Here is a 23,041-nt window from a genome sequence, read left to right on the forward strand (position 1 = left end):
TGACGGGAATGCCAAATAAAAAGGAGTGGAGAATATTTTAGGATATTTTAACCATCGGAAATGTAAACAGAGTGAAAGGGGGAGTCTTGCTGTTGGAAGTTGGAATGGAAAGGGAAGGCAGATAGAAAAGGCAGAGCCTTCATTACATGAAATAGAAAAGCAAACATTTGTAGCAGGAGGTCCTGCTGGTTTATCTGATTCTAGCTGAGTTGGATCTGTTCCAAGTCTTAAAACACAGTTACATCTGTCGTCTGATCTAAATGATTATAAATAGATGGGTTTTTGGTAGGGGGGGTGTCACACCAACAGTTATAAATATAACTGACGGACCGCTAGAATAGAATGCAATGCTCTTTTATTTTAGGTTCAACATTTTAGGAAGGGACGTGCCTTTTACATGAAAGGCAAAATGAGACCACGAGATTCCAAAAATTGACAGCTAAACTCTCAACTTAAAAAAAAAAAAAAAAAAACTATAAAAAGGCAGCTTTTGAGTACTTCCTGTTGCTGATTTTCACACAGAACACAGCAGCTCTAAAGCCCACAAAAATCATGCGTAACCACACTCTTTAATGTCTGGAACAAATGTTCATCCAATGTGCATTTGTTAGAAACAGCTGGGCATGTTTCCAGGCACTTTATTCGGGACATTTCAGAGTTTTACTGATCACTGCGCATGTGTTGTGTAGCTTTAAGAAGTTCACATTCACACAGATGAGGCAGGTCACAGTCACTCTGGAGCCACAATAAAATGTGTTGACAGCAACCCAGTTTCCACTCAAGAGGTCAGAGCAAATGAATCAGGCCAGGTAACCGGTAATCACCTGTAAGAACCTCTGCAGCCTACTAACACAGCATAATCCCAGGCCATGTGACCTGTGAAGCAGACAGCAGCAGTGGTGACTGGACTTTTAAACTAGCATGACCAACGTCTGCGGTCTTACTGGAATACACCCTCAGACTTTGCTTCAGAGACAGAATTCAACTAAATTGAACTTTCCAATTTAATATTTAGACGTGAGAGGCAGAGATGCTTGTAGTCTGTGGTATTTATAGTCTTTTACATTTGTAAAACATGTTATTTGCAATTTTGCTCCCTTTAGCTAGGCTTTTACCTGTGTTCCCAGGTGCGTCCATGACAGCGGGGTTGTTGTTATTGCTCCGCACCCGCATTGGGGGCACGACAACGGTACGAATTGTTGGTCTGCTGGGCTCCGTCACCGGGGCAACGCATGCAACACGAGGCTCACAGTTCTGGTTGCTGTCAGTGATGTACGGCTGCTCCGCGAAGGGGCTGTTGCCGTGGCCAGAGTTGTGCGAGATGTCCACTGTGTCACAACCGCTTTCCTGCTCGTCGTCAGACATACTGCGTGAGAGAAATTGAAAGGCTTCACTTGTTTTTATGGTCTTGGGCCTTCTTATTTAAATGATATTCTTTAAATGATATTCTTTTAAAATATGAGCCCTCGCGGACCTTGAGGTCTTCCGGTACTGGCCTCTTAGTTGTTCCCAAGGTGAGGACCAAAACTTATGGTGAGGCTTCGTTCTGCCATCACGGTCCTCGCCTGTGGAACGGCATTCCGGAGAGCCTCAGGGCCGCAGAGACAGTAGAGGTTTTTAAGAAGAGGCTCAAGACCCACCTTTTTAATTTAGCTTTTAGTTGATTTTAACTGCTAATTTATTCTATTAGTTTTAGTATAGGCTATTTTATTTATGTTTTTATTTTAATTTTATGCATCTTATTTTCAATTTTATGTTTTTTCTTTTTTATGTTTTTAATTTTAGCATCTTATGATTTTAGCCCCAGTGTTTCTTGAGGGGATCTTTTCCTCCAGGGATTGCCGGCTTGGTCAGCGGTTGTTGCTGCAGTTGTTGCCCTTGCTGGGGCGGCTGGGGTCTAATTTTACAGCTTTTGGCTGTGAGGGGGACCCCGGTGTTGTCCCGGTCTGGGTGGGCACTGTGGCGATGTTCCGGTGGCCGGGCTGGCTCCTGGTATGAAATGATTCCCAGATACTGTTTCCTCACAGCAGAGCTAAGCCATACTTGTTTATTTATTTATTTATTCTTTTACAGTTACATAGTCATATTTCATTGTACGTGGGAGCCATGGGTCATGTGGTTTAATGGAGGGGAGTGGGAAGGGTGAAGGGTGGGTTGGGGTTTTTATTGTAATGTTGTGTGTTTACTGTTTTTAGTGTTAAAGCGCTTCGAGCTGCACAAAGTGCATGAGAAGCGCTATTTTATAAATAAAGTTTGATTTGATTTGATTTGATTTGTTATCCTCAAGCTAGTGTCAATTGCAGCTTCTTTTACACCAAAATGTGACTTATGACAGTTTTTATATGAATTGAGACCTCAGTCTTTGTTTTTTTACCTGTTGGGGTGTTTGCAGGGTGAGGTACTTGACGGGGCTGAGGCTGATGAGCTGGTGCTGAGCGTGCTGTCTGGACTGCTGAGAGAACACACTCTCTCCATGCTGACAGTGCTCTGACATGCCTCACATTCTGCACTGCCCTTACACCTGTGAAAGCCAGCAAAAAACAGAGGCACACCTTTTAGAAAACCCTTCAGAAAACTACAAGAAGGGAGCCGGCGGATGGTCAATACTCACTCCCCCATTGAGTGCCTCTGTGCATTCTCCTCCTCATCACTGCTGATACTAATGACACTGACAGCCGGACTGGCTAGGTCCGAAATCGCCATAGCCTGCCGCTGCTCCTGTGAAACTGCGAGCCCCTCGCAATGGGTCTCCACTTTACAGCAGTTCTCTTCATCCTCCTCCACCTGCTCCACTGCTCCCTTCTCCTCCACAGAGAGCTCTTCGCCTGGACATCTGGCTTTCTCTTCCTCGACTTCTTCCACACTCTTTGCTGTATCAGCCATCTTTGGGGACTGACATGTTAAGTTTTGGATGTTTGTGTTTTGGGAGAAGTTGCTGCCTCTACACAGGAACAGAAAAGAAATGACCTAACTCAGAAAACTCTTAATATGAGACTGTCACTTTAAAGCAGTGCTTCTCAAATAGTGGGGCGCGCCCCCGGGGGGGGGCACGAAGCGATGCCAGGGGGGGCGCGCGGTGGTGGCGGTTTTAGGCACAGGTTTGTCCGGTGCGCAAATTTAACGTGGGGGCAGCGGTGACAGCGGCTCAGTGCTTGGAAAATAATCTGGTCCACTATTCGGTTCCTATTGTCTGTTCTGTCTGTCCGCGGCTGCGCGAGTGAGAACGAAAGGGGAGGGGTGGTGTGGGCCCTGTCTGCCAGGGGAATCGGGGCACGCGGACCACTGCTACCGCTGCCTGTTGCCCAAGATCACCGCTGCCCTTAGATTCCTAAGCTCATGCTAACAATGTCATTCTTTATGAACTATTGTAGACATTTTGATGACGTGTCTTTATTTTCCATCCATGTTTTCTTTGTCTGCCTGTGGTTTAGTTGGTGTCAGACAGACATAAAGACAGCAGGTAATGCAGGAAAACAGCTGCACTTTTATGAGATCAGAAATAAACAATCCGTCATTTAGAAAAAAAAAATCAGCACGTTTTTACCTATTTCTTCAGACTAAAAACGTTAAATATATTGGTGCTGCTGTGTTAATGTTTCAGATCAATTTAGATTTAATATTATTTATTGATTGAATTATTTTTTTCAGCATCAAATGGTTCAGTTGGTCAAAATGTTTCTAGTTTAAATAAGGAATGACAGATTTTTTTTATTTCAGGTACTTTTAGCTTCTTTTCTGTTTTAGACTAGAACAGGGTTTCTGTGGCTAAATAAAGTTAATATTTGTTGAAAGTGGATTTATTTTGCTTTTTTCTTTTGTTAGTGTTAAAAGATACAATTTTAGGTATACAAATTTTATAGATACTGACCTGATGTATTGTCACCGCGCGAGTGTGTCTGTGTGTGTGTGTGTGGGGGGGGGGGGGGGGGGGGGTCAGGGGGGGCGCGAAACATTTTCTTTTCCTAGGGGGGGCCTGGCAAAAAATAATTGAGAAGCACTGCTTTAAAGAAAGAAAGGCCACAAGCAGTACCTGTTCACACAAGGCTTTGCCCTCTTGTTGGTAGCTGGCTGCGGCCACACCACATGTGCAATGCCAATGTTGATTGGCTGGTGGGTGGACATGTTCATTTGGTTGGTTAAGAATGGTTGAGGGTGTGCAATCATGGAGCCAAAGTGGTTACCATGGGGACGCATTTTTCTGCAATACGAACATCAAACATTGCAAATAGTGACAAAAGCCTTTTTAAGTCTAAACACTTAGCAAAACAGATGCTACTAAGAGGACAATTATAAGTCATGCCAGGAGGGGGGATGTATCACTACTTCATTAAGCATAGCAACAGAAGGCAACAGAACACGAATAACTACAAAATTATACTGTCAATTAAAACTATGAATAGATGTGGAAGTTCACAGATGACAGTTCAAGGAGATTTGCCCTCCTGAAATAGAGAGAATTCTCACCCCCAGTCACCCAATCTCTGGGAGCCTTTTACAGTGTCAGATGCCAAAGTGGTTGGTGGTGGGGGCACGGATGTGACCTGCTGCCAAGTGGGAACCAAGATCTGCTGTGCACGGTTCGACCAAGTCTGTGGGGGGTCAGAGGAACAAAGCTCTGCATCACTGCACTGCAATTTCTTTTTTTAAATTAAAGTCAACCACTAACTCTGAACCTCACTAAACCATCATTTGTTCCTGGACTTAACTAACTGTTGCTCCTATCATAATTTTTGCCTCACCTGGGTAATGACTCCAGGTCTGATTTGTATGGGCTGGATTGCAGGTGCTTGGGTGACCAGAGGCACAGAGGCCTCCATGCGAACAGAGTAGCCAGCTGGTTTTGCTGTGTTGGTTGGGATACCTGGGGAGGCAAAAAGATATGTTAAATACAGTCAAGATATTATGTGCAGTCAGTCAAAGGAAAACAATAAGTCAAATCCAGATTTAAGAGTCTAAAGATTACCTTGAATGGTTGGAGGACATAAAATGAGAGCTTGCTGAAATGACTCAGTACATCCAAACTGACCGCTTCCTGACTGCATTGGTATCCCAGGGTGGATTACTGACGGGGCTGATGGGGCCAACCCCTGAAACAAGAAGGACAGGCCAATTGTGACTCATTTTCTGATGCATTACAATAGGCAGCAGTATCTAGAAATGGTAACATCTTGATTTTCATGGCTGTTGTTCTTAGTTGTTGTGTTTGGGGATTTTTTTTGGGAGAGATTACATTTAAGACCCACTTTGATGCAAAATGCGTTTTGGGTGTTTTTAAAAGGTTTTTGTGGCATATTTCTAATAATTTAGGGCATATAGTCTGTTCCATTCTGATGCATCCACTTGCAGACGAATAGATCCATGTCTGTCTGTTTTTCTTGTCTGAGCTGGAATCTGGCTTAAAACTGTATGGCTGGATAGCTCCAATATTGCTTGCCATTTTTGTTGCACTAGTGATGTTAGGTTGGGGATGTAAGGGTCTATAAGCTAGCAGGACAGCATGTAAACAGAGAGCTCTCAGCAACGAGAAAAGGAAGAGGGGGCGGAGTTGCCAAAGGATTCACACACTTCTTAGTTACACAGCTTATGCTGATCCACATTTTAAAAATCGAGTGAAAACACATCAAAGGTCAAACTTGTTTTGGTGGGGGTTTTTTTGTTACAAGGCTTCAGTGAAATTCCTATAAATCCATAAATTGTTTTTTGTTTTACATTTAAGGACAGAACTGTCCAATCGTAGTATTGCTTAACACAGGATATTCAACCCATTTCTTAATGTTAACTGTTTGAAATGAGACATCCCAAACCCTCCCCCGACCCATGTGCCTTCTGCTCTTCTGCCCGAGTCTAATCACATTTAAAGGATAAGAAGAACTGGGGCTATTCTGTTCTATGACAGCTCCTGCATGTTCCACAGCCCCCATTCACATGACAGGCAAAATAAAGCAGCCTTTCAAATGGCTTATTTAAAAACTCACTTTTATGTAAAAGCTTTCTGTTTTGCAATAAGCTGAAAAAATAATAAAAAATAGAGTATCATGTTTTGTGTAATATAGGTGATAAGGTATTCTTTAACTTTGCTTCAGTTGTAAACAGCAGAGAACTATTAATACAATAATTCATTTTACCACTAAAACCAACAAATAGGATCAAAATGTTAAAGTTTTAGGTTTTAGCCTCAGAAGATGGCTTCTAGAAAACTTTATGATTAGAAAAATTCAAAAGAGCGAAAGGTGGGTCAGCTCCTTTCTTCCTCAGCAACAATACTTATTTGCACCGTTGCCATGACCTCAGAAGCATGACGTGATGTTGTTGCCATGACAGCAGGACTTGTACGCAGGACAATGGCCAAGACGGCATGCATAATGGCAATAAAGGCAAGATTGACGGTATATAAGGAAACAAGTGGAACAGAACAGAACATTAAACAGGAAGAACTTGGACTGCTTCCTATTGCATCACTCTAATACTCACATTTTAAAAAAAAGGATAAAAATAGTCTTGCAAGTTTTCATAACTTATGTGTGTTAAAAATTAGCTTGTACAAAAGTGGCAGACTTGTGTGCAGAGTTCGAATCTATGACTTACTTGGGTGTGGACATTAGGGATCTTGGTGAAGGGATGGTTGGCTGAGGCAGCGGCAGTTGCAGTTACAGGTCTAACAAATGGACCTTTATTTCTGTTGGTGGCCTCAAACACATTGGGACGGCTCCAGCAAACATCCATTATGTGGAAACACGACTTCACACTACAGACAACAGAGGGGGATGAAGGGTTAAAGGACGTCCTCACACTTTTAGAAGGAATGCCTCAAAGTTTCTGAGGAGAAACAGACTGACTGGTTGCTGTGTGGAAAGTCGAGCAGGTGCTGCATGGTCACAAAAGGGTGGATGAGAGCATCGGCAGGGGCGATCCTCTCCTCTGCGTCGATCAACAACATCTTCTTCAGCAAGCCCACAAACTCTCGGCGGTCTGCCTTTTCAGCCAATGAATCACTACTTTCCAAATTCATCATCAAGTTTACCTGCAATAGTTTTCAAAAAGGCTGGTTCAAATTGCTGTTTTACCAAAGTAAAGTCAATTGCTCTGAAATTCTTGATTTAACATTCATTTTCAGAAAATTACAAATTTATTCATCAAGCACAAATAGAAAAGGATTTAACCTAGAAATAAATATTGGTAGGAATTAATGAAAGTACGGTATCTTCCCTTGGGAAAAAGTCCCATTCTGGGTAACTTCATTCATATTTTTGACTGACATTTTACAAAGGGGAAGTTGTAAAAGCTAATCTTTCACTCAGTTTCTTCTTTGCGCAACACTAATAGCAACACAAATACGTAGGTCAGACTGAATTCTACACTAAAGTCCTTAACTAATGTACTTAGGCTCCTCCATGAACTCTAACTGAGGTTTTCTCCTCATGGTTATTATTTTTTAGTATCATATTCCATAGCCTTCTCATAATTCTGAAGATGTAATTTATCTGCTTGAATCTATTAGTATTACACAACTCAAATGTTAAACATTGCGTCAAGGCCTGGTAAACACACTTTGCTGGTTCAAAACCTACATGCGCTATGTCATCCAAACAGCTGAAGATGTACTTCCTGGCTTCCTTTGACTTCATTCCTGTCTCCGTCTCGTGCTCCTCTGTCGTCTGGAAAACATTGACGGCAAAAGGAGCATTTATGAAAACAGATGCTGTGTTCATTTTATTATAAAATCTTTTTTTTTACTTTCAGTTTTGTTATGACAAAAACTCTGATCAACTGAGCACAGACAGTGAAAACACAATATTTTCTCAAAAACATTCACAGTGTTGATGACCTTTTATCGCTGTCACTGAAAACTCTTAATAAAAGAACTAAAATCATTAGTTTACAATAGGAAAAAGGAGATAAAACGTTGATTGAAATCCAGTTAAGAGATTCTTTTTTGCACCATAGTAATTACTTCACATGTTTGTATTTCATCTGATCCTCACCTTTAGTCTCCACACAGCATAAGATGATTCAGACTCTTTGCAGAAGAAGCGTGCAGTCTTTGTCCCCGTATTCAATAAATGCTCTCCTGGCAAACCTTGTGTCTGAGAGATGTAGCGAATCTACAGGACACAAAAAAATAAATGATCAAAACATATACTAAGCAGCTTCTCAGAAGTTGCTTTAGATGTGTTATTTATTTATTTTTTTAACAATCCCATCCCCAAAACTGCAGAACTTTCATTCACAGTTTATTACTTTTTTCAGCTGACGTGCCCATATGAGTGCATAGTAGAAAAGGCTGCACACGTCTTAAAGATGGCTCATTTTCTGTGAAAGCTCTCAACATCCAAATACTTTTAAGCTTTGGTGTAGGATCTCCGAAAAATCTAAGTGTCTGTCGTTTTAGGTGAACTCTGACCACAGCAACGCTTTGGTCAGATGTCGAGCACAACTCAGATGTCGAGCACAAATGTCACACACATTTGTGGGAGGAGGAGCCCAGCATGACGTCAATCACACTGACGTTAAAAACAACAGTCATTAGAAACTCAGTCTGACTGAGCAGCGATGGCCACACGATGAGGAAATGGACACTCGGATTAAAAAAAGACTTAAACAGATTTTTGACATGTGAAGTAAATACGTCGCCCACAAATGTGATAAGGGCTAACAGCTCTCCAGCATTAGCCACTATATTCTAGTTGGTAAAGTGCAAATGCTTGAGTGTGCTGGTTACATGCAAGCTTAAAATAGGCTGAGCAGGAATTTCACAGCACATAAGAAGCCTCACTAGTATGATTTTTGATCAGGCAGTGGGAACCCCCACTATCCCATGATGAATACACAGCAAGGCATTGTTCATTTGACTCTGACTCTTTCAGAACTACTCCTCCCATTAGTAAATTCCTAAAACAGATGGATTGAGGTCGCGATATTCCCTCATTATCAGTTGAACATTTTATAAAACGTAACAGAAAATGTAAATCCATATAAATAACCTCAAGAGACTCTGGTTTTCATCTCTTTGCTCTATGTAATGTCATACACACAGATCAGAAAGGAAAATACCTAATTGTACAGAATTATATTTAAAAAAAACACTCTGAAGGACTTCATTGTTTTAAATGTCTGTTTGTGTTTCAAAGACTTCCAAGCTTTTTCTATTCCCTTTAGAGACTTCAACTTTGAACTAAAGTTCTTTTTCCACCAGAAGTTATAGTCCTCATCCTTTCTGCTGTCCAAGGGACCCCATTTGACTTCCACAGAGAACCAGTCTTTGGACAGCCTTAACACTCCACGCTGACACACCTTCAGCCTCCAAGTCAGGGGTGTCAAACTCATTTTTCGCCCAGGGCCACATCAGCATAGTGGTTGTCCTCAAAGGGCCAGATATAACTTATACATGTAACTAAATTTAATTTAAAACAAATGTAACTACTCCTTCATGTTAAATAACTTATTATTTATTTATTCTAACTTTTTAAAGCGACAATTACAGTTGCATAGAAAACATATGTTTGCTTGTTATTCTAGCATAAATCCTTTTTAAATTTTGTCCGCTTATTAAAACCCACATAACTCTATTAATTAACGATCAGACTGTCCAAGTGATTAAAGGAAAATAACATAAAACTGAGCTAGAAAGAACATGTGTTTCATGTAACATTTTTGAACAACAACTGATGGTTTGATGACAACAATTTGTCTGGATACACAAATAAGACCTACAAAGATTGAATAATTGCAACAGCAGCTACACATAAATAATATGTAATCAACTAAAAAAATTATTTTAAGAAATTAAATACTTTTATGCTCTCGCGGGCCACATAAAATGACATGGCGGGCCACATTTGGCCCACAGGCCTTGAGTTTGACACATGTGCTCGAAGTGATTCATTTGTCAGCTAGGCAAGACTCCCAATAGGAAAAAGAGAGATTAGCAGGCACATGCACTGAATGCCATGGCTCCAACACTTGGGAAGTAGATGATAAAGATGTCAGGAAGTGAAAAGAAGAAAAAACAGACAAAACCCACAGAACAGAGTTCTATTAACGGCAAATATCCAATGACCTGCTGGCTGAATAAGAGTTTTTCACTTCAAAGACAAAAAAAAAAAATCGATTTCACTTGGGAATTAAACAGAGCGGCAACTCCAGGATGAGGTAAGGACCAAAACGAGGGAGGGGGGGAGCCGAGATTATAAATATAATATGCTGTGTGGGGTGAAACAAGACCTCAAGCAGAAAGAGAAAGAGAAAGGAGAAGAGGTGGCAGCAGTTGGGCGAGATTCAGTTAAATTAACCTGTGAACCCCCAGAACCACAACCTACAAGAAAAGGCGGCTTTAGAAAGGGAAGAGGAGATGGATGAAATTATAAAAATAAAAGAACTATAGGATGTGCTAAAAAACATAAGCAAAAACAAACTCAAAATTCTAACATTTACTATAAAAATTAACCTTTTTTCATCCCTTTCTGCTTTACTTCCAACAATATTTACCCATTCATATTGCATCAACTTCTATTCCCCAAGAAATAAATATAAATGATAAAAAGTATGTTGGAATGTTGGCAAGTTTCTACAATTCATTTTTGAATTTCAAATAATTATTATAAAGGAATCTGCTTATTATTATTCACGAGTGTTGTAACATTTAAGCAACATGGAGACATTTTCTTCAGCAGAGATGTGCTGAAGGGCAGTTGGTCATTTGCTGCAGTCTGAAGGAGACCATAACATCTGGAGCAAAGATTCTATAATGGGAACGGCTTTAAAAACGTCGGGTTTTCTGGGTTACAGTTCTAAGTTAGAATGATGGCTAAAAATGACGACAGTCAAGTACTACTCTAAAAACAAGAATCTAAAACGTCTCAATTGCTTTATTCACCTTGTTTATTCAATCAAACTGTCAACTTTGAGAAACTGTTAACTCACCAAAAAAGAGAGCAAGCCAAGTTAATTTAGGTTGCACTTTTCCAAGTAAGAATTGAAAAAACGCTCAACACAGATAAAACAAAAAATGGAATAAATCACACACAAAAAAAACCCCACAAGTTTAAAATAACTTTCTTTTAAAAACTAAAAGCCCGCTAAGATAAGTGCGTTTGAAAGTGTCAGCTGAGTCAGCGGAGTGTCAGGACAGAGCATTCCTCAGTTTTTAAGCCATTGCTTGAAACATTAGATCCCCTCTAGTTTTAAAATGTGAGAGACGGACAACCTATAAAACTGGACCAGACGATAAAAGAGCACTAAAAGGTTTGAGGAATCGAAGAATCTCAGAAATATAATGTGGAGTCTGACCATGAAGAGCTCTGAAAGTAATGAATATAATTTGAAAATGAATTCTAAAATAAACTGAAAGTCAGTAGTCTGTTACAGCCGCAGTGGTGTATGCTCTCTGCAGAAGTTCTGAATAGCCTGGAGGTGGAAAAGATCCTCCAGGCTTAAGCATGTAAAAAGACCATTACAGTAATCCAGGTATGGGGAAATGAAGGCGTGAATGATCCATTCTAGTTCTACCTTAGATACCAGAGACCTCAATTTGTGAAACAACCTGAACATCTTCTGAACTCTCCAGACTTGATTCCTAGCCTACACTACCAGGCATGCAGGGGTCTGAGTTATTCCAAAGGAACACCTGTGTGAATGCTGCCCATTGACAACAGCGCATGGAAATATATTTAAAAACATGCTCTACCACCCGCAGTAGAGCACATCCAGGGTTTCAAATGCTCCAAAAGCTTAAGATGGTGTCATCTTATTCTTTTAGATCCCCTGTTTTACAGACAGTGGCTTCTGAGCCCTACTTCCAATTTTCTACATGCCTAAAATTCCTTTTCCATTGTCTCCCAAACTCCTGCCCTTGCTAACTTCTAGCTTTTCTGTTCTCTCCACTTAACTAAGCAGTCCCTAAATAAAATGAAAAGGTTACACCAATCACCCCAGAGCAATTCTAAACATAGAAACTTGTATCTGCAAAAAGAAAAGAAAAAAAAGGGGGGGGATAATCTTTTAATCATACGTAGACTGGTGCCACTGTTCAGCTCAGATCTCCTTCCGAGTGTTGACTTGTCCCCCCTCTCAGTTCTGTTAAAGGTGAAAAATGATGCCCGGGCCTAAAAATACTCTGATATGAGTGCATGTGTGCAACGCTGCCAAGTGCAATAATTTAGGGTGCCAGATGGGAAGAAAGAGGATCTGACTGGAACTCCACTGGCAGAGTCCATCTGCAACTGGGGAAAGCCACACATCCCAGAAGCAAGGGCAGACACAGCCAAGGCTCAACTATGAAGGGGATGAATCCCACACCTCTTTACAGATGTACAATTATCACAAATACATAACTTATAACAAAATTAGACAATTATGTCACCAACAAATGGGTTTCCAGAGCAAAAAGCAGATAAGAAAAAGCACAATGGACACAAAAAACAATAATGGAGGAGTTTATAAAAAGTGAGTGGCAGCAGGAAGGCCATTTACCTGATCATACTCCAAAGCCCCAGGATAAAGAGGCCAGCCCAGAAACAGTTCAGCTATCACGCAGCCTAGAGACCACATGTCTATGGCTTCACAAAACGGCAATCCCAGAATAATCTCAGGAGCCCTGTGGGGAAGACAATACACACAAGTGTTAGTCTTCAGTATTCAAAAGTCATTTGAACACTTTATGAATATTTAACAAAGTTCTGAGATTTAACTATTCCAGAAAAAAAAGGCAAGAATCTAATTACAATTAGCATCTACAAGTTGTTGAATGAGTCTACAACCTTGAAATATCCACTGCTGAAGACTTTCCAATTTATTCATGTCCTTCTTAGTTGTGCGGTCCAACTCTCAATAGCATTCAGGTGAAATTGTTTGATACATGTGTAGAAACCATGCTATTTATAATCCAGTATTGGGTTTATACTTGAACGCTAAGTATCTGCAGAATCTGCCAGATGATTAAGGTTGGAATGAAACTTTTAAACAAGATATTGCATCTACGTTGAGGCAAAAAAAAGTATTTGGCAGTCACTGATTCTGCAAGTTGTCGCACTTAAAAAGAGAAGTCTGTAATGCTCATCATAGGTACACTTTAACTGAGAGAAAAACAACAATCAGCACAGAGATAACAATGCATTTAACTTAATCACTAGTGTTTCACACGAGCCAGAAGACTTTAAAGCTTCCTAAAGCCCAGTGTGGGCCTACTTTCCATTCGAAGAGAATAAATAGGAGGTGACGCTAAGTGACTGAGCTACTATTTAGTGGACCAAAGGAGAAAACAACTTTATCGACAACACACAACAAACGCACAAAAAAACTAATATTTGCAAATGAACTATTTCCAGGAACTTGCACACTTCAAGAGTATATAAATTATACTTTTCCACGCTGTTACATACTCCAATTTTTAATAAAAGTTTGTTTTTAAGAGCTTATGAAAACTGTTTAACTGAGGAACTGGAAAGGTATGAAGAATCGATCGATACAGATTTATTTATACGTGGATGCCTGATGTAAGTGCACCATTAGAGTCTATTTGTCTCTGATGACATCAAGACGGATGAAACTAATGTGTCGAGTTAGTTTGCAGTATTTTTCTTCTATAAAAACAAAAAAGGTCCTTTGAGACTTCCTGTGGCCATACTTCCTGTGTGTGAACTTAACAGTAAGTTTACCCTATGATCAAATGAGGCAACACTCTGTCACAGATGCTGTCCCCTGTCAAGATAACTCCAAGTGCTTCAGTAAACCATTAAAGCCATCTCTACAAAACTAAAAGCCTGTATAAAAAAAGGCATGATGAAATAAAGTAATAATCCCAAGAAACTTTACAACACAAAGGCTTTTAAAACCAAGGAATCAAGATGTGCCACAGCCCCAAGCCAATATTTTAGCAGAAATATTGCAAATCTTTTAAATTAGATTTGCTATAGGTAATTTAAAGTTAGCAATTGGTATAAGTTCACAATAAATTTCGGCATTTCTTTTATTAAATATAGACAAAAAATAGATTAAATGGAGCCAACATTTACAGAGAGGTTGCATTTTCTTCTCCCATAAAACCTTTTGTACAAATGCAATATTTTTCTTATTTCAAAAGAAACGATTTGAAATAGGCCATTTGTTGTGTTCACATTGCTAATATTTTTATGACAACTTGGGGGGAATTTATATTTTACAAGAAAAGCTGACATATTTTGAATGGGGCGGCAGTGGCTCAGGCGGTTGAGCAGGTCGTCCGATTATCGAAGGGTTGGCGGTTCGATCCCCGCTCCCCCCAGCCAACTGTCGTCGTGTCCATGCCTCCAGTGTGCAGCTGTGTGAATGTGTATGATCTCGGTGATGGCCAGCGGGGCAAACTGGAAACTCAGACTGCCCCAGGGCAGCTGTGGCTACATCAGTAGCTTACATCACAAAGTGAGAATGAGGAGTGAATGACTAATGGACACATTGTAAGCACTTTGAGCGTCTGGAAAAGCGCAGATAAATCCAATCCATTATCATTATTATAACGGTATTAGGGATGGTTACCACATGGAAATGTATAACCACACTAAAGTCTGTCTTGCATTTGTTAGTACACGGCACATTAGGAAACCTTTCAAACAGGAAAGAAAAAATATTTGTGTTTGAAATATTTAGACTTATTAACATTTCTTTGGTATTTTGATGGATTTATTTCAGTTTGAAATTAATGTAATTCTTTTAGTTCATAAATGTATTAAACCCTTGCTGTTCCTGAACAATTTAGTTTAAATGTGTAACATTTCCTAACCCATAAAATGAATATAAATTCTTGGAACAAAGCAAATAGGTAATAGCTAGATCCTGCAAGAGATTACTTTTTTCAGTCAAAGTAAATGGAAAACAAAGGAACTTATTTACACCCCATTTTGCATTTATGATATTGTCATAATTTTAGATATTTAAAAGTGGGTTTGGGTTAGAAATGTTGCTTTTGTAACCCCTTCTGTGAACTTCTTCTGTCTGCTTGCTACAACTTTTAACGTTTGGGTGCATGCAGCACAGGACATTCACTGTTTTCTTCCGTTTGATTTTGTGTACAGTGGAAAGTGCACCAACTCATACTAAAACAGAGAGAACAAAGCAGAAAACCACACATCACAGCTTTGGTTTGAACAGATGAGTGGATGTTGCCATGGTTGCATGACTCTGTCCAAACCGACGTAAATAATAAGCGAGCGTCTACAATGAAATCAAACCTGTTATCCTTCCTGAGGATGTGACGTGCGAGCCTGAGTGCTACTGAATGCTGGAAGAGCAAAAGCCTCGTGACAACCGCCACGTGAAAGAACCACAGAGGACACACACAACATTACAGAGCCAGGTGACGCCATCCTGTAAACGTCTTCATTACTTATAAATTGCATGCTGCTGGGTTTCAATAAATCTTCACTCACAGGCATCTCCGTTTCCAATGTTCTCTTCAGCGGGCTGCAACATTATCACAAGACCCCGAAATGTAGCTTAGGACATTTTTTAAATCTCAAAAAGGAAAATAGACGAAACGAAAGACTAAGACAAAAAAAAAAAAAGCAAACTTGATTAGTTTTTTAAAAATAAATGTAGCTCTAACCTGAAGAAAAAGAACTGCATTTCCCTTTGCTATACCCTCAAAGAAAAGAGTAACGGTTACTTTGCACACAGCTGGAAATGGTCATAATTCCTACATGCTCAAATTAGTCTTTAACAGGACCAAACAAGCAGAGAAAATAACGTCAGCTTAATTACTAGTTGAATACATTTCTCTAAATAAATTATTAATAATTACAAATTAGTTTTTTACAGAACCAAGAAAGAGGGTTTCCTTCCGCCACTAGCTTATTTATTTAACATTTGTGTCTTTCTACTTATCCCTAGAACTACTTTAAAAGGATAGTTTTTTTTCCCTTTACGTTCCATTTATCTTCAAACTGTCACAGTGATCGGGCTAATTTTCAAATTTACCAGATGTTATATTTGCCTGTGAATACTACGTTATCCAGAGTAGAATACTAATACAATGCATCCTGTTAATGCCTGAATGGAGGAGGAGACAAATGACCGATAATGCAAAATGTAACAACGTCAATTCAAAGGACTCCTTCTCTTAAAAGCGCTGAACTTTTTCTTTAAAGACAGGTATACATTTGTCAACAGTGGAGGTGATTGCTTTTCTGACAGTAAAAACGGCTATTAATATAGCTGGATGACCCTAAAGAATCAACCGTGACTGGGGAACCCTTTCCTGGTTGCTCAGTAATGGAGCATAACTCAATGCCGCCTCCTGAAACTGTAATTCCACACACTCTGAGCACCCTGCATTATTAATTGGAGATGCACATGCACTCTGATCTGAGCAGACCTTCAATTAAGGATACAAAGCTTGAAGCACACTTTACAGATGTAAAACACTCAACGTGTTGACACAGAGCCAGTGTTTTAAGCTGGCTTTTAAAATCCAAAAAAGACTGCCTTTTTTTTCCTCTTTTGAACATAAATCTATTTCAAAATCTATGAAGAAGTGAAAATCATAATTAAAAAAAAATTCCCATCAAAGATCTTTGGTTTTCTGAATGTAAATTATATTTCCTTCATTTACAAATGTTCACCAGTGCTCATTCATTTTTCATTTTCTTTTGTTTTTTATTGTTAGTTTGTAGCATGTAGCCCTGAAATTCTGTCTAATCTTCCTAAATGCTTTGCAAACTTAATTTGAGGAAAATGTAAAAACAAATTAATTGATACCCTCTTTCATTTTATTCTTTGCATTTGATTGTTAGCAGATTTTTGATTGATATTTTAGTTTAAATTGTTCCTCAATATATACTTCAAAACCAAACTGATTTATATGTTAATATTTTCTCTGAATTTTTGCAGTCACTGTGAATCGTTTTCATTTTTGGAGATGTAGTTTTAAAATTTTTCTTGATTTATATTGTGATTACCTTTTTTCAGTCAGCTCCCTCATTTTACCTGTCGTAAGGTGTAGAAGATTGTAGAATGTAAAAAATACCTCATCTTTACACTCTTTCGACTTTTCAAATTCAAAATGATAATTTTTTATACTAAACATTTCCATGTTTCATTATCTTCACTAAAAAGTATTAGTATTACATTTAATTATTACATGTTAATCTCCTTCATACAGCATTTATTGCAATTTCTACATGTCACTATTTAAAATAAAATTGCTGACTGAACCATGGAACCACAAAGTAATGTGGTTCCATAGTTTTATTCCTTTTCTACGTTCAGCTTAGTAGATATGTGGTGACAGGGAGGAAAACCTCTCTGCCTAAGTTAATTACCTGCTTCCAAAGGACTTCAGTTGTCTTAATCAAAATATTCTAGGAGCCAGGCGAGGGACCATGGACAAACCAGAAAAAAGGGTCACCAACTTTCCAGCTTTATTTTAATCTAAATAAGATTTCTGACAGAGAAAGATAATTGTTTCTTCTCTAATTGTATTTGAGGGTTGCTTCCAGCCTGTCACAGCTGAATCAATTTATACACACGCAATAAAAATGTACATGGGAACCTCTAAACAGCTGATACTAGTGTGCTAGCTGACCTTGAGCAAGTAAGTTTGACTGCTCGGTGTTTCAAGCTGTCCTTATTTCATTTTGGCTGCCTATGTGTTTCACCATCTATAGAAGTCAAGGCACACTGGGCGGCGTCCCCTGAGCTATTTTAAGCAACCTTCCACACTCAGCCTCAGCAACGTTGTTCATTCACAGTATGCTTTGCATTTTCCTGTACTTGAGATGGGAATTAAGCAGCAGATAAGTTGAAGAAGCTGCTTCACTATCGAACTTTGTTCAAAGTGGATAAAAGGGTCAAATTAAAAGAATATGCCAAAATACATATATACATCATTTTTTCAGAGCTCATTTCCAGCAGGGTTAAAAAAAAATCAGTTTATATGTATTTCTGTATTTAAAAAATTACAAGAATAAAAAAGCTTTATAGGATGACAGTATTCGTATACAGGACCTGCTATTTTAGCTAATGAACTGACAATATAAGGATTCATGAAATTGGTTCTAACACAAACTAAATAGAAAATTCTAAAAACTGCTCAAAACAGCAGCAGGTCAAAATCCAGGACACATTTAATCCACTTTGAACCAAACATTGGGGCATGAACAAAGGAAAAACTGTAGTAGCTAACCTCCTACTCGACTGTCCCATTGTATAGATGCATGCTTCAAAAGTGTGAAGGACTGAAAAATGGTGCAGATGAACCGCAAACAAAATTTGAAATGTGTTTTTGAAAATATAAAGACAAAATGTATTAAATGAAGTAGATGTTGCTGTAGCCACATACAGTAACTTTAATAAAACAAAAGTAGTCAAAACATTTCAAATGTTGCCATAGTAGCTATGTTGTCATCATTTTCACAAGCTGAGGTTTCTGTGTTCCAACGTCAAATCTGAAAAGTCCTTGGTTTCACAACAAGATGGCATGAATGAAACTTCTTAGATACATACAGTTTAAAAAAATTATAAAAGACACCTGCCATTGGCAGGCAGTTGAATAAAAAATACATAAATAAAAATAATCAGTCAAAAAAGACTGTCCGTTTGTGCCAGACCAAAAATGGCTTGGTGACACATCAGGGTAGGTTTACACATGACTCTCTGCTCTTGCAGAATCAGCTGAATAACATCAACATGTCAAGTAAAAGCTCGTTTTGCACTGTATCCATTTCCCTTGATTTTACCAAGTTCAGCTCAGTGATGCATATACTTTGAGAGAAGACAATGATGCTCAACCACATTAGAATTCTTCTTAAAGCAAATTGTTGCAAAGCTAACACGGAATATCAGTTATAAATGCTGTTTAACACAAAGAAAATATGATGGAAACGTTTTTATGGGGGTAATCAAGTGCCAGCACAAAAAGCTTTGATTGTATTTGGTAAGCCTTCCAGGGTTTAAAAAGCAATAACCTATATAAAAGTGATAGGAAAGAGGTGGTCATTAAAGTTTGATGTGAAGGGAATAAAAAATTAACATTTATAGGCTCTTTTTTTTTTTAGACAAAAACACAATATTTCTAACAAAAAGTTTGGATTGAAATGAATGCAAATCAATTTCTGCTGCCTTTATGGATTGAGATAATAAAAAAATGTAATGTTCAAGACCATAAAATGTGTCTTAGTAAATACACACTCAGTGTGGAAAAATAAAGCTCTTCGTCATAGAGCTTGGCCTAATAGTCAAAACTGGGGGATACATTTCTACCAAAACAGAATTAAAATACTGCAAGGAATCTGAAAAACAGCAGTTATATGTAGACAGTTTTGTTCAATTTCGTATATGAACCAAACATGTCTGACTATGCATGTTGCAGTGTTTTTTTTTCCTGTGTAAATGCTCTTTTATAATAATCTCTTCTGAGAAGTAATTTTTCAGTGAAGTTAAAAAAGGTGCAAAGAAATAAGTAATGATAAGCAAAAAACAGAGAACTGGTATTATTTGTGCTAACAAAAGACATTTGTCACCTAAAGCTCACACTATTAAAAAGTGGATAATATTGTAGAAGCTATTTCAACGTAGGCAACATATATTGGTCCCTTCATGAATGTTAAATTTAAGAACATTTTTTCATGAAAAAGCTACAACCTATCCAACACACTGTAATAATGTGGGCACATTTTTAATCATTCCCACTCACACAGAGCCCTTTGTGTGTCAATCATCTAAGCTTGAAATTCTTTTGCTGTTAAAATAGTTTTAAGGGTGCCAAAACTATTCAGTCAAATGGACTATCAGCAACTCTGACAACCGCCAAAAATGTCATTTTTTGAGAGTGTGCCTACACCACAAATGCCAGTATTGTGTGTTTGCAAGTAACTACACAGGATTGTACAGTGAGACCAGTTGTACCTGTAGTGCTGAAAAGCACAGCTTCAGAATAATTAGGAATGATGTACTAGAAAGAGTCAAATCAGGAAGTGAATTTCTGATGAATTACGGCCGCTTTACAGAAACTATGTCCAAGAGTTTTTTTTTTACGTTGGCTAAAAATGGCGTAATCATATTTAAAAGACCACTGAAAACGCATTTAAAAGAGCTCAAAATATCATTGGAGTGGATATTTAATATTATGGGTATATTTCTTGTAAAAAAAAAAAAAAACTCTGCAATTCTATTCTATTATCATCTTAAAACGTGTTTCACTACTTTTTTTACTCTACATTTTTTAAAATACAGGGGACACTAACAAAGAAGTAAAAAATAAGCTGCAGTGACATTTCCAGTTGTCCAACTTCCACTAGATCAGAAACAACCAGGAGATTGGTTTAAAAAAAAAAAAAAAAAGATTCAGATTTAGCAATGTAAAAAAGTACATGTGATTTCCCTAAGTTTCTGCAACTCTGTGCTAAATATGTACAAATTTATCAGCAAACTTATGACTTAAATACTTTTGCATCCCACATAATAATAGGACTGTGTATCAAGTTTAAGTATGAAACCAGTTTGCATTATAGCTTTGATGAAATTTGACAAATTTATGTTGCATTTTGTTATTAAAACTATATTGGTTTAATTGTGTTTTTAAAGATCAAAAACACTTAAGGCCTTCCCTTAAAAAGAATGCATATTTTGTATGTGTTGTAAAAGCAATTAAAACTTCATTGCTTCATCACAATCTTACTTTGTTAGTAATCCTTTACTTTTTCTTTAACTCACCTGTAGTACCGGGATTGGAGGTACGTTGAACACACTGCTTTGGACACATGGCTGGCAGAGCCAAAGTCTATCACCTTCACCCTGTAGGGCTGCCTCACTGGGTCCACCAGCATAATGTTCTCCGGCTTGAGGTCTGCATGTATCAGACCCATGCTCTTTAACTTTTTCAGAGCTGTTGCTACCTGCTGCAACACAGGTCTGATAACTTTCAGGGGCAGTGGGCTGAACTTATTCTGCTTCAGGAAATCATACAGATTCTGTTCGAGCATCTCAAAAACTAGGCAGGTGTGGCTGCGATGCTGAAAGCACTCGAAGGCTCGCACCAGGTTGTGCTCATCCGCGTTCTCGCCACTCAGACGAGCAAGGATGCCAACTTCGATTTGACCCTGCCTTGCATATGAAGGATGATTTTTCAGTATCTTGACAGCTACCACCTCACCTGTGCCCCTCTTCCAGCACTTCACCACCTGACCAAATGTGCCACGTCCGAGGAAATCCAGCACTTCATAAGTATTCTTCATGGAACACAGAACTTCATGCTGTACTACCTGATAGTCCCCATCCCCACCTCCTGTCCCTCCTGCAGCACCTACTACCCCATGCCCTACACATGGCTTAGAGGGACCCCCACCAGCCCCAATAGCTGCCGGCGCTGTCACAGTTGCGTTCCCAACATTGGTTGTTTGCAACATGGCAGGCAACATAGACAGTTCCTCCACAATCTGCATTGTGCTCCCTTGGTTTTCCAGCTCCTCGCTCTTACGTTTCAGCCCACATCGCTGAAAGCTGTCAGCTGAGTTCAGACCTCCCCACTTCTCTTCTTCTTCTTCGTCTCTCTCCTCCTCGTCTCCTCCTCCCTCAACTCCTCCACTGCAGCCCTCTCCCCTTCCCCCTCCTCCTGCCCTTGTTGCTCCACCGCTGCTCCCACTTGCTGTATCTGTCTGATGCTGCTGGCACTTCCCCTGTGACTGGACAACCCCTGCTTCCTGTTGTCGCTGGGCCACAAGTCGGCCGGGTTCTCCTCCTCCTCGTTTTTTATTGGTCGGTTGTCTTTGTATGCCACGAACCACCACTGTCTGCACCGGATACTCCTGTCCTCCACGTATTTTCAGGCCCACTGCCAAGTCTCGGTTCACAAACGAGTGGGCTTGCTTCGTTGGGTGCACAATTCCAAGGGTTCTGTTGTTCAGATAAGTCCGTCTGTGTGCCCTCTCATGGTACACACAGCTGCTGGGCTCAACTTTGAGTTTCTTCACACTGCTAAAGGCACTTGTCTGGGTTTGATAAATGTGTGGTGGGTAGACCAAAACTTGTGAGGCCATACCTGAGAAGAGAAAAAAAAATGGATGATTAGGTCCACAGAAAATAGCCATCTTTACAATTACTGAAATAAATGCAACAAACCCTAAAAGAACTGAAAACCTTTAGGTCATGTCCTTTATTTGTTTGCCTAAGTTCAGCATTAAGTTACAAGTCGTACATAAAATATAGCCCAATTATCAGATTTACGCTCTCAATCCCTTGTTTAAATTATGCATTAAAACATTAAATTGATTGCCTTAGTGACTATTGAGCCAACTGAGAAAACGATAGAGAAAAAGAGTTTGTTCTCCTTTTGAACATTTATTTTAGTGGAAAACAATTTGAGATTTTAAACAGGCTTTTTCACAAACATTCTGGCCAAGATTTGAAAGGTTTTGTGAAATATACACAACCAACAATTATAAAAGGGAAGCAATGTGTTGCATACTGTGGGATGGTAAAGCGGATAGCATGACAGGAATGCTTTACCTTCACAGCTAGCTTTTGTGCTATATATGGTTAGACACCACTGCAGTGATGGGATTACCCACAAGTTGACTGATATAGAAAAAGAACAAATACATTTTCCTATATGGAAACATACAAGTCTAGTCCCATCCCTCCAATGTTCTACATTCCCAGCTTACAATTTAACTGCTATTGTTTAAAGCAGTGTTACACCGTGGACTGAAAACTGTCACGGTACAATAACCAACTATACTAATGTATAAATGTTAATGAGGGAATTTGTCTTGTGTTTTAAAAGCCCTTTGACAGGACAATAAGCATTAACAATAAAGCATTATAAAAATGCAACCCGTTTAACATTTAGTATGGAGATGAGTTCCACATGTAGTGCTGGACATATAAAACACCTCAATCATTCTTCCCAACTCGCTCCAATCCCACCAACACCCCCACACAGCAGATGACTAACTTCTCAAAGGTTTGCATGACCTATTCCAGCAATTTCCATCCATCCTACTGCATGTCTCTAAGCAACCATCAATGCGGACAGGAGACAAACAAAATACAACAGGTTGACGAAGCATTATAAAGC

General features: G+C 39.1%; 1 protein-coding gene across 2 annotated transcripts in view; it reads right to left on the reverse strand.

Annotated features, from left to right (window-relative positions):
- Positions 1 to 23,041, reverse strand: part of hipk3 (homeodomain interacting protein kinase 3) — a 34,447-nt gene that overhangs the window by 5,976 nt on the left and 5,430 nt on the right. The window contains exons 2-15 of one of the 2 annotated variants that reach the window (XM_023953519.1): positions 20,680 to 22,003; positions 12,469 to 12,592; positions 7,983 to 8,102; positions 7,569 to 7,655; positions 6,837 to 7,021; positions 6,586 to 6,745; positions 4,964 to 5,087; positions 4,740 to 4,861; positions 4,465 to 4,589; positions 4,031 to 4,198; positions 2,612 to 2,941; positions 2,375 to 2,521; positions 1,116 to 1,366; positions 22 to 876 (exon numbers count right to left, since the gene is read on the reverse strand). In XM_023953519.1, the coding sequence (XP_023809287.1) occupies positions 821 to 876; positions 1,116 to 1,366; positions 2,375 to 2,521; positions 2,612 to 2,941; positions 4,031 to 4,198; positions 4,465 to 4,589; positions 4,740 to 4,861; positions 4,964 to 5,087; positions 6,586 to 6,745; positions 6,837 to 7,021; positions 7,569 to 7,655; positions 7,983 to 8,102; positions 12,469 to 12,592; positions 20,680 to 22,003 (3,323 nt within the window). In that variant the 3' untranslated portion in view covers positions 22 to 820. Of the gene's footprint in view, positions 1 to 21; positions 877 to 1,115; positions 1,367 to 2,374; positions 2,522 to 2,611; positions 2,942 to 4,030; positions 4,199 to 4,464; positions 4,590 to 4,739; positions 4,862 to 4,963; positions 5,088 to 6,585; positions 6,746 to 6,836; positions 7,022 to 7,568; positions 7,656 to 7,982; positions 8,103 to 12,468; positions 12,593 to 20,679; positions 22,004 to 23,041 lie in introns of those variants that run through there. The other variant, XM_023953518.1, reaches the window with a different exon arrangement.

This window comes from Oryzias latipes, chromosome 3, assembly GCF_002234675.1.
Source record: "Oryzias latipes chromosome 3, ASM223467v1".
NCBI lineage: Eukaryota > Metazoa > Chordata > Actinopteri > Beloniformes > Adrianichthyidae > Oryzias > Oryzias latipes.